This window comes from Fonsecaea erecta (assembly GCF_001651985.1).
Source record: "Fonsecaea erecta strain CBS 125763 chromosome Unknown Scaff6, whole genome shotgun sequence".
In the NCBI taxonomy this organism is placed as follows: Eukaryota; Fungi; Ascomycota; class Eurotiomycetes; order Chaetothyriales; family Herpotrichiellaceae; genus Fonsecaea; species Fonsecaea erecta.
Window position 1 is genome coordinate 659,177 of NW_017387249.1, and position 15,847 is coordinate 675,023.

Genomic DNA, 15,847 nt, shown 5'->3' on the forward strand with positions numbered 1-15,847 from the left:
ATAGAGTCTCCGCTCACCCAACTCCGGCCAAGCTCCGCGTCAGTCATCCGGCCCGATTGGAGATAATGATGGCCGGCGGCAAAGATCTTTTCCGCACAGCATTTGGTGTCGGAGTTTGATTCTTCAGACCAACATTGCAGGCGGATGAATCAATCGTCTCCTGTTTGCTCTTATGGATCAAGGCAACGGACGCAGGTCCAGGCCTCAGGGACCGAATCATGCTGCCCTATCAGCTTTTCCTGGAATGGTTCCTTAAAATGCTTTGGACAGCTGCAGCCCCAGGTGCTCTATCGACTCACTAGTCTCCTATTGACCAGACCAGTATCTTCCAAACTCATACGCGAGGAGCAAAGAGTCTCAATCTCTCACTGGGAAAGAAAAGAAGAAGAAAAGCCTGTCATGGGTTCACGATTCATGATTCCCACCATGGCTTCCCAGTCGCTGGGCCGAGCACGTTACCACGGGCTGGCCCACAAACTCGAGCTCTGCGAGCAGTACGGGTTCGAGGCCATCGAACTCTTCTTCGAGGACCTCGAGGTCGTGGCCCAGTCCTTACCTGTGTCCCATGCGGCCCTGAAGCCGCCAGGTTCCTCCTTCGCCGACTCGACCACCGTCCAAGAACGACAACTGGCGGCCGCCGCGTACATCCACGACCTCTGCGTCCTGCACCACCTGGAAATCCTCTGTCTGCAGCCATTCATGCACTACGAAGGGCGGCTGGACGCCGAGTCCCACGACGAGGCCATCCGACGCCTGCATTTCTGGGTCCGGCTCGCCCACCGCCTCGGCACGGACCTGATCCAGATCCCGTCCAGCTTCCTCCCTGCGTCACAGTGTACGGGGGACCGTGACCGCATCGTGGCGGATCTGAGACAAGTGGCGGACATCGGACTGCAGAGCGAGCCTCCCATTCGTTTCGCCTACGAAGCTCTCGCGTGGGGGACACACGTCGATACCTGGGATGCGGCGTGGTCGATTGTGCAGGACGTCGACCGACCCAACTTTGGGACTTGTATCGACACATTCAATCTGGCGGGTCGCATCTTTGCCGACCCGGCGTCACCGTCCGGCCTGACCCCCACGGCCTCCGAAGACATCCAGCAGGCGCTGTCGAAGCTGCGGACCGAGCTGCCCCGGGCGTTGGAGAAGGTGTTCTACGTCGAGGTGTGTGACGGCGAGCGCCTGGCCACGCCCTTGCGCGCCGGGCACGCGTGGTACGACCCGCAGCAACCGGCGCGCATGTCCTGGTCCCGCAACGCCCGGCTCTTCCCCTTCGAGGAGCACGGGTACCTGCCTGCCCTGGAGATCCTGGAGGCCGTGTGCGATGCCGGCTACACGGGCCACGTCTCTTTCGAACTGTTCTCGCGCACAGCGAACCGGCCGGACGCCGAGGTGCCCGAGCAACACGCCCAGAGGGCAGCCGTGGCGTGGAAGAAACTGGTCGAGTACATGGGCTGGAGCAGCGAACGGCAGCAGCAGCAGCAACAACAAAAACAACAGACGGGTACAAAGTCGGAAGACCTCTTGCTGGGTGATCATCGTCGTCGGTACGTGTCTTGGTGTTCTCCGTTGTCGTCGTCGTCGTCGTCGTTGTTGTTGTTGAACGTGCAGACAGCGAGATAACTGACATTCACTTCTTTTCTCTCAGGGTCAGCATCTCCAGCGCCACCGATTCACCTTCCGTCGTCTCGGATGACTCGCCGTCTTCGAGCCCTCGGCTGTAACAGCAGGAGGAACAGACATGCATGGTCGTCAAGAGATGGATGGATGGATGGATGGACGGACGGACGGATTGCCGTGGACTGTTGCATTCTTGATACATATATGCACACGCAGTGACGGGGTTTGATTGACTTGGTATGGCATGGCATGGCTTGAGGACGAATTTCTTTTATCTTGGGGACCCACGACGCCATCCCGATAGCTATCTCTCACTCTTGTGTTCTTGTTGAGATACCCTTCCTTGAGATGATATGAGATGATTTGATATATAGACATCTAGAGATATAGATATAGAAGGTGTACGTGGTAGACATGAATGAATGATCTTGCGCTGCTCTAGTGAGCGATGCTTCTTCTTCGTCGTCATCGTCGTCTTCTTCGTCTTCTTCTTCACCCCCAACTCAAGCTCCCGGCCTCGAATAGTCCAATCTCCTACTCTCCTCCAGACCTCCCTCACACACCTCTCCTGGCCCTGCCGCGCTGTCTCGCCATCGGGCCCGTCACTGGCCGGTCGAATGGCGAGATACAGCCGGCCCCCCAGTTTGGCGTCGACGATCTCAGCCGTCGTGGTGGTGGTGGTGGTGGTGGCCGTCGTCTCCCAGTCTTCCGGTGGATTCGCCGTGGTGACCAGCCCGCCGGCCTCCTTCAGCAGACATATGCCCGCCGCAACGTCCCACTCCCAGCACCCGCCCTCCCACCAGATGTCGAAGCTACCCATGGCCGTGTACGCGAGGTCCAGCGTCGCGCTGCCGAGACTGCGCACGCCGTGGACCATGCCGCCCCGGCCACCTCGGCCGCTGAGTTCGGACGCCATGGTGACGAAGCTGTCGACCTTGCGGTGCAGGTTGCCGTCCGGGATGTCGCGGCGGTCCTTGCCCCATTCGCAGGCGAAGACGCATTTCGCGGGGGCGTCGCGGGGGATGGGTCCGACGCCCTGCCGGCCCAGGAGCGGCAGACGGGTGGTCTCGTTCAGCCAGGCGCCGCGGCCCCGACACGCCGAGAACAACTGGCCCAGCAGCGGCGCGTAGACCACGCCGACCACGGGCTCCTGGCCGTCCACCACCAACGCGATGCTCACGCAGAACATGCCGAAGCCGTGCGTGAAGTTGACCGTGCCGTCCAGCGGGTCGACCACCCACGTCGGCCGGTCCGGGCGCACGAGGTATTCCTTGGACGAACCCTGCGAGTACGTCTCCTCGCCGACGAAGCCGTGCGACGGGTACCGCTGCGTGATGGCGGCGTGGATGAAGGCCTCGACCTCGGTGTCGGTGGCGGTCACGATGTCGACGGCGTTGAGTTTTTCGTGAAGGACGAGTTCTTCCACCGGCTGGTCATCGTTGTTGTCGGTCTTCGCCTCGTCCTTGTCATCGCCATCTCCATCTCCGTCCCGTCGTCGCCGCTGCAGACGACTCAAAAGAATCTGTCCGGCGTCTTTGCCCAGCTGGATGGCAAAGGTGTAGATGTCGGCCAGCTCTGCGTCGGAGATGGTGTGCTGCTGCTGCTGCTGCTGCTCCTGCTGCTGCCGCTCCTGCTGCTGCCGCTCCTGCTGCTGCCGCCTCGTATCTGCAGACATGGTATGTATGGTGTCCTGTCGCAAACGGAGAGACGGGGAGGACGACCACCGAACTTACCACGTCCTCGTCTGAGTCCGACTGCCGGTACAATGCACGCAGCCCAAGAACTCACAGTCCTGGCTCTGATCTGCGCTGATCTCGCCCGGCTTGGGGGAGTGGAAGGATTCGAGGAGTCGGGCGTCGTTGGTTGGTCGGCTATTGCCGGTGTTCGTTTTCATTCGCCGACCTCGGAGGCCACCAGCATGTAACATCCATCATATTACCGGATCTCATCCTGCCCCTTTTCTCTTGGATGGTGGAAGTGCAAGTTGTGTTTTCTCCGGACAAGTTCTCTGCCGGCTGACGAGCGAATGCTCTTCTCTCCCCTCACCCATCCCTCCCATCCCTACCATCCCTTTCCTTTCCCTTCCCTATTCAGGCGATTCCCGGATCTCATTGATATACACCGTGCTCATATCATTAGCCCGTCGGATCGCGGATTTCTGGGGTCGAAAGTGGAGAAAATACAGCAACTTGTTCCAACGCTCCTTTGCTTAACCCTTTAATGCTGAAGATGGGTCAGGGAGACAACTTCGACGCTCCAGGAGAGATCTAGGAGAAATCGAGTCTAATTACCATTATCATTTTGCACATATTCCACGTTTCGTGGATTAGCCAGTCTAAAGCTGGGTCTACAGGGGATTGTATACGCCACTCTCACCTCCTCCTCCTCCTCGTCAATCGGGAAGAGACCATACCTTGCACTACAACTCACGCAAACAAAAACTCATATCCAGCACACCCTACCACGCATCTTCTTCTCTGCATTTACCTTGTTCTTAAAACCCTTTCCCCCGTCCTTCTCCAAAGAAAAAATGTCCTCCCGACCCCAGAGGAAACTCCTGCTCATCAACGGCCCCAACCTCAACCTGCTGGGCACGCGCGAACCGCACATCTACGGCTCGACGACGCTCAGCGACGTGGTGAGCACGACCGTGTCGCGGGGCCGGGAGCTGGGCATCGACGTGGTGCCCTTCCAGTCGAACCACGAGGGCATGATTGTCGACTTTATCCAGTCGCATTTCACGCCGCCGCCTGCACCGTCCACCCCGACAACTGCCGGTCCGAGTAGTGACGACCACAAAGGCGAGACGTCCCACCCTCCGCCGTCTGCAACCGCGAAACGAACACGCGTCGGCGTCATCCTCAACCCGGCGGCGTTCACACACACCAGCGTGGCGATCCGCGACGCGCTGCTCGCCACCGCCCTGCCGTTTCTCGAGGTGCACATTTCCAACGTCCACGCCCGCGAGCCCTGGCGCAGCCACTCGTACTTCTCCGACAAGGCCGTCGGCGTGATCATGGGGCTGGGCGTGTATGGGTACCGCGCCGCCCTGGAGTTTTGGGCGCAGCGGTGGGACGCGGAGGATGAGAAGGACGGGTAGACGGAGGAGGAGGAGGAGGAGGATGCGAGGCGGTCGGGAAGGAGGACGAAAGCAGCATATGCAACGTAGTCAGGGAGGAGAACAAAAAAGTTCTGGATTCCCTGAATTCAGGCCAGGAAGTGCCTGGAGTGATGAGACATTCTTCCCGATACCTTACCTACCTTACCGCCTTGTACGACGAGGACATTCATACATCTTTCTACCTACCGAATACGTCGAAACAATTCCCCCAAGTCCAAGTCGAGGGGAGGATCCATGGGTTGGTCAGCCACAAGAGGCGAGTCGAGTTGAGTCAAGCTTCTCAACTCGTTCGTTTCAGCTTCGTCACGAGGATATATACAGGAAGGAGGTAGACATGCTGTATGTACATGTACAATATCACCTTCATCTCCCCTCTCTAGCAGCCTCTCTAGCATAGATAAGACACCACCGCTACCACCATTTCGTCTCGTCCATCCAGCTTCCGAGTTCGTGACCAGACATTGATGTTAGATCTATTATTGATGAAGAAAAGGCTGAGAAATAAGAACAAATCGTGTCTATTATTACCGACGCTTGAATTTGCGTGCAGACAACGACATATAATTAGAAAAGGGGAGAGGGAGAGAGAGACCCCATTCCATCGTAAAATGACCGAGATATGTAGTTCATCCAAAGCTGATGACATCCTTCGGACAATGATAGCATTGCCTTTTTCTCTCTTCTACTGCCATTTCGCAGCACTCGCGCTCGCAACCCGGACCATATGATGCTTCTCTTTCCTTTCTCGTATGCAATCTACACCTTCTCCACCACGACCTCGCGTTCCTCGACATCCTCCTTCTCCCCACCGCCGATACCGACACCATTCCGTCGGAAGTCCTGGTCCTCGGCGCGAATCTGGAGGAGCAGCGCCTTGTGCGCGCGTCTCGCCGGGTATTCGCGGCTGAACAGCCGGTCCATGGCCTCGAGCGGGATGCCCTTGGTTTCAGGCACCAGGAAAAACACAAAGACCGCGGCGCAGAGCATCAGGGATGCAAAAAACATGAACACGCCGTAGGACATCGAGGCGAACATTTGAGGGGTAAAGCGAGCAATGATAAAATTCCAGAACCAATTGTTTGCCGCCGCAAATGCTTGCGCGAGAGTTCGGACGTTCTGGTCGAACATCTCAGAGTTCAAAACCCACGGCGTCCCGTTCCACGACGGGGTGTACGTGACGGTCCATAGATAGAAGAAGGCCATGGCGGAGATGCCACCCGATGAGAGCGTCGCGCTGGGATGGTCGGCAGGTTTTGCAACGGCGATATAGCCGCCGATGTACCACATGCAGAGAGACCCGGCGACCGCGCCGTACATGAGAAGCGCGCGGCGACCGAGTTTATCGATGAGAACGAAGAGCCAGAACAAAGTAACGACAGTCTTAATGACTCCGAAGATACCGGTGGTCAGGAGAGAGGTGTTGGTGCCGGTAACACCAATGGACTCGAAAACTTTGGGGGAGTAGTAGTTAATCGCGTTGATTCCCGTGCCGTTCTGCCACAGGAAGAGGGAACCGCCAAGGAGGAAGCGGTAGGTGACCTTGCGATCCGTAAAGACTGCTCGGAACGGTTGCCAGAAGCCAAGGCCGACGGTAGAGCGTTGGACTTCAATGGCGTTGTCGACGAGGAAGATCTCTTCCTGCATGTAGATATGATCGGCCGGAAGGTTTCGCAGCCAGCACAAGTTCTTGATCCCTTCTTCACGACGTCCGCGGGAGAAGAGCCATCGGGGAGATTCTTTGATGACCCACGCACCGGCGAACAAGAGTCCAGCCGGGATGAGCTGGATGGCAAACGGAATGATCCATTGTTCGTGCGAGGGCGCCATCGTCTCGGAGACGCCATAGTTGATCCAGAACCCCACGAGTCCTCCTATCTGCCATGACATCTCGTAGAGTCCAACCAGCCGGCCACGGATGGCGGGAGGAGCGACTTCAGAGCAATAGATGGGCGAGAGGTTTGATGCTCCTCCCACTCCGATCCCGGCTAGCACACGGCCGCCGTAGATAAGACCCAACCCACGAGCTCCATTAGCTCCCAGCATCATTCCAGCTCCGAGGACGAAGACAGCGGCAAAAATGATCAGCCCAATTCGACGCCCAAGGAAATGGCCCGCAGGATAGGCAAAAAAGGCGCCGAAAAAGGCACCGGCTTGATAGCAAGAAACAATGTTGGCGGAAAGGAGGTTGACCGCCGATGTGGAGAGGTCGTCGAAGTGGAATTCGTCTTTGAACGACTTCAAGGCAAGAGTGCCCCCAATGAACGCGGAGTCGTACCCGATCATCATGGCAGCGGATGCAGCCACCGCTGCGGAAAAGTAGACTCTCCAGTTATAGACATTCTTGGGAGTAGGTCGGTCTTCGACGAGCTGAAGGAGACCCATGTTGATAGTTGTTGCAGCTGATTCGAAAGCGTCCAAAGAATTCTGCTCTGAGTAGCGGACGGAGGAGTCTGGGGAAGCAGGAGAAGGAGCGGAGTATAAGTATACAAAGGGTCAAAGGGAAACCAGTGTGAGATTCGACTGTCTCAAAACCTGTTGGATGCTTACGGCTGCCAAATACGAGCACCGGAGAAGAGTTTTCTCCACGACGACGTGAAGGTGGGCTCTCCACCCGGGGTTCTCAATTGAGTGAGCACTTCTGCTCATCGTTTATGATTGCCGCTTCTATTAACAGGGGTCAGCCTTTAGATGTGGAGTAACGGTGCATGGCCGGTCGGCGTTTGACTAGGTCATGGGCGGGTCGAGAGGCGACTTGGCGGGAAAGACTTTATCCCTCAAGTATTTTGCCTCTTCGCTGAAACTTTTCTCGCAGGCTGCGGGGAATGATCCGAAATGGGTTGCTGACATTGTCGGATTTGTCTTGCTATTGCGTCGGATATGGACGACGCGGTGTATTTCGGACTGAGCGTCAATATCGAGACTTGTTGACGGAGGAGAGTACCCCCCGTTGTTCTGGTGGCGTCTTGTGTTGAACAACTTCTCGAAAGGTGACCAACAGCCCACGAGAGCGTCGAGTGGACTGGTATTTTCTCTGTCCCAAGAACATCAATTCAAACCAGCTTCAAATGCGAGGCACCTCTTTTCGGTCAATACTTCGCGATGGCACAATTTGCACCTCCAGATACCTCGTCCCTTGAACGTGTCGCTTACCTTGTTGGATATCCCATAGCCCATTCCAAATCACCCTCACTGCATCATGCCGTTTATTCGGCGGTTGGAAAAAAATGGGGCCAAATGCTCTGCGAAACGACCGACCTCGAAGGTTTCTTGACGTATCTGAAGAGTGACCAAAAATGCATGGGAAGCGGTGTGACCATGCCGTTCAAAGTGGCCGTCATCCCCTATCTCGATGAACTTACAGACGAAGGGAAAGCGATTGGAGCCGTGAACACGATTGTTTTCAAGACGGATCCAGACGGATCAAGGATATATACTGGCACAAACACCGACTGTCTGGGGATCCGGGATGCGTTCCTTACGAACGTAGAAGGCTCTCCCTACCGAGGGAGGCCCGGTCTCGTCGTTGGAGGTGGCGGCACCTGCAGAGCGGCCGTTTATGCACTCCAGAGATTCATGGGTTGCTCGCCTGTATACATCATCAACCGTGATGCTACTGAAGTGGAGGCCGTCCTCCAGGAATGTCGAGCTCGAGGGGCCGGAGATAACCTGATATACGTGTCCACGACGGACCAAGCCACAACACTCCCCTCACCCGGAGCAATAGTCAGCGCAGTCCCGGATTTCACCCCTGTGTCAGAGACAGAGAAGACGGTCAGAGAGATTCTCTCTATATTCTTGAGTGGAGACGAGAAGGGTGCTTTGTTGGAAATGTGTTATCATCCCTCCCCTGACACTGAAATATCCAGGCTTGCTCAGCAATCAGGCTGGCAGGTCATCGGCGGTATTGAAGCCATGATAGGACAAGGACTTGCACAAGCAAGTCTGTGGAGTGGCATTCACATCGACAGCAGGCTTCGTGATGTGGCCCGAAAAGAGGTGCAGAGACAGATGACAAACGCACACTGAAGGGAAAAGCACCAATGTACTGTAGCTTGTACTCATGTCTGAAGTTGCATTTCATCGAGTGTATTTGTGGGCAATAACGGGAAGAAGCGGATACACCCTGCTGTTCATGTAAAGAACTCTTCTCCATCAACCACATAGGAGGCGTTCTTGCGAATTGACGCATGGGCGGCTTCTACCATACATCGCTTTGGCGCTTTCCTTCCAGTCATTGATTCGAACTGGCCGACTGCTTGCTCAATCAGGGCTTCGATCCCGTCAACCACAACCCATGGTCTCTGTGTCAGCTCTCGAAATAATTTGATCTGCCTGATCAGTGGTGTCTCTTTTGTCATGTATGCCATTTCAACAACGACCCCACCACTTGGTGATTGCATCCACTGTTCTGGCATCTCGAGGTCCGCGCCTGGATTACCATCGAGGAGCTCTCGCGTGACACATGACACCACAATCGTCGGAGGTGCGAAATCTGCAGGCCAGGGGTCTGTGGTGTGCTCGATGACTTTGACTGGTTCCGCGATCGTTACGTTTTTCTGAGATTGTGCCCAGCCATTAAAGTGGCGAGCCAGAGCTCGGGTATTTGAGACGGTTCTGTTGTATACAAATATGTGCTTGCAGCCTATCTGCAACATAGCGTATACCGCAGCTCTGGCCATGCCTCCAGCACCAATCACGAGGCTGGTGGTCTTGGGCTGGATTGCATTGCGTGGGGAGAGGCTTCTACTGACACAGTTCATGATGCCTATAAAATCAGTATTCTCCCCGAACCAGCCGATGATTTTCCCCGCGCGATTCCTCAGCTGGGCTTGTATGCCCAGCGAAGGTGTGAGACCCGCAGCGTGTTGGCGGAGAGGAATCAGTGTGTTCACGGCTCCTATAGCTTTGGCGTGTCCGCTGAGCGCCTGCATTTGAGTAACAAGCCTGACTTTGTAGGGTTGCACCACACTCAAGCCGCCCAAGGTGTCATCCTTTGCAAGCACTTCGATATCCGTCCAAGTCGTAATATGTCTCGTGCTGTATCGATGTTTCAGGCCAAGGAGATTATAGGCTGCATTGTGCATTGCCGGTGACAAAGATCCCGAGACGTTGGCTCCGACGATATAGAATTGAAGAGAATCGAAGACGTAACTATCGAATAGAGCGCTGATCATCTGCTTGGAAGACAGCAAAGGCCAGAAGATGTGAACACGGTTCGCTTCAGTTTCGGGCAGACTGGGATGAGTCACCGTTGTGAGTACAGGGTTCATGATTTGTGATGTCCGACCCAGGAATCCGACATTGTAGACTATTGCAATAAGTCGAGGTCCGGGAAGGTCTTTCAGTTGTTGGGCGAACCATCTCGCCGCGTCGTTCTCCTCGCGAGATGTCGGAACCTTGAGAATACGGACCATATCAAACTTGGAATCAAGTGCTCTGTTGTACATGTTCCTCAATGCCGTGTCCTTCCAGCCATTTCCATTGGAGACGTAGTGGATGTAGTTGCCAACTAGTTTGGTGTAGCCCTTGATGACTCTAAGACGTTCAATCTGGCTGGGATCCAGGTCAAGATCAACAGAGATGTACTGTACTCCTAATCGAAGTCCGTGCAATAGAACCGCCACATACGTCTCCGTGGCCTGGGAGTTAGATAGGTTGCGACTGGCTGACATGAGAATAGGTATGTCCAACGCTCTCCTCGCGGTCGCCACCATCTTGCTCAGCACTCTTGTCATGCCCGAACACCACTGGTCAACATATATCTCCAAGATATCGCCGCCGGCTTCAAGGGCGCCAAAATCCACTCGTCCGTCGGCGAAGTCTGAGGCTCTTATGAGAAGTGCATGAGTGTAGGGCCGCAGTTCCACGGGACCATCCAGGCAGAAAGGAGATACCAAGGTCGGGTCACCCAAGGAGGAACCGGTGATGAAACGAACAAAAGACGAAAAATCGGCCTGGGCGTTTCTGAGTTTGAAGGAGTAGTTGGGAGACGCGCGGTCTGCCATCTCAACATCGGCAGAGCCGTGCATAGAATCATCTTCCAGGTTATAAAACTCGAAATTCGAGCATTTCCGATGGGTCAAGTTACCATGCTCAAGCAACTTGGCAGCCCGATCGTCCAGGTTGAGAATTGCCTTGATCTGATCCATATCCCTGAGCACGAAGACCACTGGGTTGGTCTGGCTGAAGCGTTTCAAGTAGTCCTGGAGTCCGCTTGTGAGGCTGCCGAGGCCACAGTCAATTACGCATCGGTACTTATTGTCCTCCAGCATTCGCTTAGAAGTCTCAATGTCCTGCCGATGGAACTGCTCACTACCGTGGATTTTGAGGTAGTCTTGTCTCGAAACCCCGTTGACGGTCTGGAAATAATGGTCTTCGGTGACGAATCGCCGTCCGAGAGCAGTGGCCGCAATGAGACCCAAGGATCGCTTTCCAGAGGCTCTGATTCCAACCAGAACAAGCGAAGCCTCGGGGTGGAAGAGGCGTCCTGATGCAGAGCCATCTGGAAGTGGTGTTTTCACAAGTCTACTTGGGGTTTGCGAGATCGACTCGTCCTGAACAGCATCGAGCAGATGCTGGACCGACGATGCTCGACAGGTGACTGAACGAGGCGAGGCTGTACCAGAGATTGAAGGTCGAGACTGGCCGTGTTGAGAAGCTGTGGTGATTGGATCCCCTGCAAGTTGACTCGGTCTGCGGTGGGATTCCATGGTCGCCGCTCATCTTTGGTCAACCTCACTCATATGGAGAGAGTCTCGCTTGGCCGTACACTTCTGTCTGGTATTCCAATGGTCATGTTGCACCTCGTCTCAGAAGATGCAAAGAAACGGCTGTATCAAAAGCCTTGGACCAGGAAGACAGGGAACATAATTAGAATGATGGGTGCACCTCTTGTGTACCTAGCGACGTATGTAAGTTGGTAGCTAAAGTCTTGGGCTGTTCTGGCTCTCACCTAGCTCTCTCACCTACTGTAGGTGGCCCTTGGGTGGCTCTTAGGTGGCTCTGGGTGGCTCTGGAGTTGATCAATGATTAAGTAATTAGTTAGTGTGCGCTTTTCCCGCCCCGCCTGCAGCTCAAGTGCTCTATGTGCCCGATCAACGCCAGTCAAGCCAACTACTAACTCACCGAAACGTTTCGCAGACTACTGTAGGTATCAGCAGGGTGGCTTCCCTCACGACGCTCTCATGAAGAGGCATCCCTGATTCTAGTGTCTCCCCGGCTGCATCCCGCTGACAGAGCACCCTTCCCCTCTGAACATGGCTGTCGCACACCTACCTCGTTGTGATGGATTCACCTAGTACGGACGTGGAGAGACGACGGACTCGGACGAGCGACCAAGAAGACGCTTCCAAACGATCTCGAGCCCGCGTTTCACGCGCCTGCACACGCTGTCGAGCCCGCAAAGATAAGTGCGATGCAAAGCAACCAGAGTGCTCAAATTGTCTCAATGCTGGGCAACCATGTCTGTACGTGGCCGCGAACAAGAAGAGAGGGCTCCCGGAGGGATATGTCCGCGGGCTGGAGAAGTTATGGGCTGTCATGTTACGGAAGGTGCACGGACTAGATGATACTGTGCAGCTGGTGGTCAACCAGAATGAGGAAGAGCTGGTACGGATATGGAACCATCAGAAGTTTGGGGACGAGCTTCACACGGCATGGAAAGAGTCCAAGGTGCTTACAGAGTTGGAAAAGCTCTTATCCCGCCTCGAGCACGCCCCCTCGATCCACCACAAGCGTAAACGCGACAGCGAAGACGGCAATGAACCGGCACAGCCTCTGAGTGATGCTCAAAGCGATAGACCTGTGCTCACACCAGATTTCAAGGTCATTGAGATGTCAGAGAGCCACGAGCCGGTGAGCCATCCAAGCATACAAGATCTGGGGCCTGACTTGGGAGAGTGTCTACTTCAGAACCGACCCGGCACTCCAAAGGCTGAACAAGAGCCTCTTCCATCTTCGGCCTCGCGCCTCTTGGATCAGTATTTCACCTTCACCCACTGTTGGTTTCCCATCCTGGACAGGCCTGCTACCCTCCGTAAATTTTACGAACACACCATGCCTCACAAACGACGTCCTCTCGACACGGCTGATCTTTCCTGTATGTGGGCGATTTGTGCGTACTCCCACCAACAGACCGGACATCTTTGGTCGGCGCCCCACACGACACCTGGCCAAAGTGTTGCTGAGATGCGTTCTCTGGCGAGGAAGCTGATACCCACCGACAGCGGCCCTTTCTCGTTTGGTCACGTTCAGGCTTTATTGTTGCTGGTCCTACTTGACATTGGCACTGGTGACTGGACGTCCGCCTGGATGCTGGTGGGCTCTGCTATACGGGCTCTGCTCCTCTCCTCGGGGCTGGAAGTGGCCCCGTCCAAGCCACTGACGGGTCTATATCCTGACTCTGGTATCAACAGGCCCGAAAGCGCTGCCGGGTTTGGACCCGTACCCGCTGGTTTCAAGCAGAAGAGCTGGCAGGCCGTCCTACAAGGCTGTTTTGTCTTGGAAACCATCATCGCGATCCGTTTGAAGAAGCTACCTCATCTTCAGAGTGGTCATTTGAGTCCTTCTAAGCTTCTCGAGGAAGACGGACACGAAGAGTGGGAACCGTGGAAAGCAGCAGCTGGCCATGATGGCGCCGAGTCTAGAGAACCGGCTTTCGTGATAAGTTGCTTCAACCGACTGACCGAGCTCTGTATGATTGCCAGTGATGTATTTTGCACCAAAAGCTCCCAGATGACCGGCGGAATGCCAATAAGCCAGCATGTTACATCACGACTGGGTTCGCTGAGCGAGAAGTATCCTTTCGCAGTCTCGGACGTCACCCGACGCCCACCACATCAGATGATTTTACAGACATGTCACTTTGCAGTTCAAGCGATCAATTCTCAGTCGAACGGCATGGTTCAGCCAGGACCCAGGTGGAACTTCATTGAGAGCCTGGAGCTGTTTGAACATTCATGGAACCTTTTCGACGAATGCGGCGTTCCATCCATCCTCATACCACTGTTCCATCTGACCAGTCCAGGCGCCAATTCTTCTGCATCGCCCTTTGGCGGTCATGATTTACTTCTGGAAAAGTTCGACAAGGTTCGGTCGAGGTTGGCCACCATCTGGCCAGGAGCAGAATCAGTGAACGACGGCAGTACGCGGATGGCACCAACAGGTCATTCGAACCAAAACTCAGTGCTGCGATCCAGCAGTGTCTTGCAGACGCCACCAATGTACAACAGTCTTGCGCCCGGTCCAAGCAGCCGCAGAGATCTGGGGTCGCGGGGAGCTGACGCTCGGGAGCCGATTTTCTTTCCATATCAGGACATAGCTCATTATGCAAATGCACCAGGGGAGGACCAGCCGACTGGATCGACCTCTGTGGATTACGGTGCTATGAGTATTGACTTGCCGGAAGATGGCAACGGGGTGAGCCACGGCCCCGGGTTGTTGGCCCAAAAAGCCAACTTTTCAGGGCTCGCGACATCTCCGAGCTTTGACGGAGACGAGATCGATGCCCTGTTCCACGAAATGGCTCAACTAGATACAACTCAATGGACGGTTGACAGGACCCAGGGACTCAGGGACTTTGGGTTCGCGGACGACACAACCTTCGAAGCCTTTTGTAATGATCCCGACCGCTTGATGCTGTCGGATGCGTATATGGGTCCTGTTTTTAATAGCCAAGGCAACATCCCACGCGGAGGCCAAGCTGGAGTATTGAGCAATAACGGCTCGCGGATTGGAAACATGAGTTTTGACGATATATTCCGATGAGGGTCGAAAAAGCTCAACCCTGTCTCTTTGAGCATCACGTATTCCAAGTATTGTCTCCAGACAACTTTTAAACTTGCTTCCATCTTCTTTGTACAGCGAAAATCCCCATGTAATACTGTATTTGTGGCTTTAGCCGCAGCCTTGTAATTACTCGATACTGTTGCTGTATCGTCTCGTCGCCGAAGTTTTGCCGGGAACTCATTCCACTTTTGCTCAATGCGCCCATACAGTTTTCCTTCATCTGCGTCTCTCGGTCTCGACAGCTCTGGGTTCATGGTCAGAGCTCTAGATCCTTGTCCTTCATCCTAATCTCTCAGCAAGCGTGTCCTGTCCTACTGGCGAGGCTATTTCAAAACCTCTCCCTCGTTCTCTGCATATACCCTAGCGAATCCCAGACAAGATGCCTCCCCGTGGTTCCTCGACAGCAATCAACCCAGTCCGCCTACAGACTGTGTCGCGGTTAAAGATCAGACATCCAGACAAGCAGGAGCCGAATCCGTGTCTAGGACCCATGACTGCCATGTTGAGTACGTCTCTGCCTGTTGCTTGTGTCTCGGGAATGAAGGGAGCTTCTCGATGATGTGCAGCGAAAGCGCGTTGTGTCTACAAATCCGACAGAAGAGCCAGAGGGATGATGGGCTACAGGCGAAGCATACTGATGTGATTCTTTTCAGACTGTTGGGCCGCGGGCGCCGCCTCAGGAGGCTGTGGACACCTCGAGAAAGCTCTACGAGAGTGCATGGATGCACCAGTACGTCTGCCCATATTCCAACCTGCTGAATTGCTTCCACGACGCAGCCGTACAGCTGACTGACTCATGCGCTGCCAGAAACCCCAACCGAAAGGCAAATCTACGATAAACCACCATCTTGGCCGATTATATCCATTGATCTCGGGACCGAAGAAAAAGAAGACTTGAGAGGACCACCTCATATGGTGGGACAACGCTGCGATGAGCCCTCTGTCAACTCTTGAAAAACGCTTTTTTAGGAGCCTGAGAGAATGTCGTCACGGGGCTTGGGCACAATCATGCCGAGAGTTAGAGGAGGATCACCCTCTCCCAGAGTGTACATATACAGGTTCTTAAGAACGTGGAGGCAAGGTGGGCCGTCCGTTCTTGAGGAGTTGTGATAGACAAACCAATTTGACTACAGGCTTGGTCAAAAGACGGAGCATATGAGCATAGCGTGGAAGGGACTGGGTCGGACACCGTCGACTATTTCCGCATGGCAGATCTGGCTATAGAGGAGGGCGAACACCGTCGGTGGAAACAAAAATCGGCAAGCAGAGTGTGTGGGGATATCAATGATGTCTTGAGCCAATGCATCGAGAAGACATCTC

General features: G+C 54.8%; 7 protein-coding genes across 7 annotated transcripts; 4 read left to right on the forward strand and 3 right to left on the reverse strand.

The window, feature by feature from the left end:
- Positions 1-426: 426 nt before the first annotated feature.
- On the forward strand, positions 427-1,724 carry AYL99_07268 (hypothetical protein; the record flags this gene model as incomplete). Its single annotated transcript, XM_018838777.1, has 2 exons — positions 427-1,547; positions 1,649-1,724. 2 exons carry the CDS (start codon positions 427-429, stop codon positions 1,722-1,724), a joined length of 1,197 nt encoding a protein of 398 aa, XP_018691545.1.
- Positions 1,725-1,924: 200 nt separating this feature from the next.
- AYL99_07269 (hypothetical protein) lies at positions 1,925-3,295 on the reverse strand (the record flags this gene model as incomplete). Its single annotated transcript, XM_018838778.1, has 1 exon — positions 1,925-3,295. One exon carries the CDS (start codon positions 3,293-3,295, stop codon positions 1,925-1,927), a length of 1,371 nt encoding a protein of 456 aa, XP_018691546.1.
- Positions 3,296-4,150: 855 nt separating this feature from the next.
- AYL99_07270 (hypothetical protein) lies at positions 4,151-4,720 on the forward strand (the record flags this gene model as incomplete). The annotated part of the gene is made up of 1 exon (XM_018838779.1): positions 4,151-4,720. One exon carries the CDS (start codon positions 4,151-4,153, stop codon positions 4,718-4,720), a length of 570 nt encoding a protein of 189 aa, XP_018691547.1.
- A 777-nt stretch (positions 4,721-5,497) lies between these two features.
- AYL99_07271 (hypothetical protein) lies at positions 5,498-7,123 on the reverse strand (the record flags this gene model as incomplete). Its single annotated transcript, XM_018838780.1, has 1 exon — positions 5,498-7,123. One exon carries the CDS (start codon positions 7,121-7,123, stop codon positions 5,498-5,500), a length of 1,626 nt encoding a protein of 541 aa, XP_018691548.1.
- Positions 7,124-7,840: 717 nt separating this feature from the next.
- On the forward strand, positions 7,841-8,767 carry AYL99_07272 (shikimate-5-dehydrogenase; the record flags this gene model as incomplete). Its single annotated transcript, XM_018838781.1, has 1 exon — positions 7,841-8,767. The coding sequence occupies one exon, from the start codon at positions 7,841-7,843 to the stop codon at positions 8,765-8,767; it is 927 nt and encodes a 308-aa protein (XP_018691549.1).
- Positions 8,768-8,871: 104 nt separating this feature from the next.
- Positions 8,872-11,451, reverse strand: AYL99_07273 (hypothetical protein; the record flags this gene model as incomplete). The annotated part of the gene is made up of 1 exon (XM_018838782.1): positions 8,872-11,451. The coding sequence occupies one exon, from the start codon at positions 11,449-11,451 to the stop codon at positions 8,872-8,874; it is 2,580 nt and encodes an 859-aa protein (XP_018691550.1).
- A 574-nt stretch (positions 11,452-12,025) lies between these two features.
- Positions 12,026-14,506, forward strand: AYL99_07274 (hypothetical protein; the record flags this gene model as incomplete). Its single annotated transcript, XM_018838783.1, has 1 exon — positions 12,026-14,506. The coding sequence occupies one exon, from the start codon at positions 12,026-12,028 to the stop codon at positions 14,504-14,506; it is 2,481 nt and encodes an 826-aa protein (XP_018691551.1).
- Positions 14,507-15,847: the final 1,341 nt, after the last annotated feature.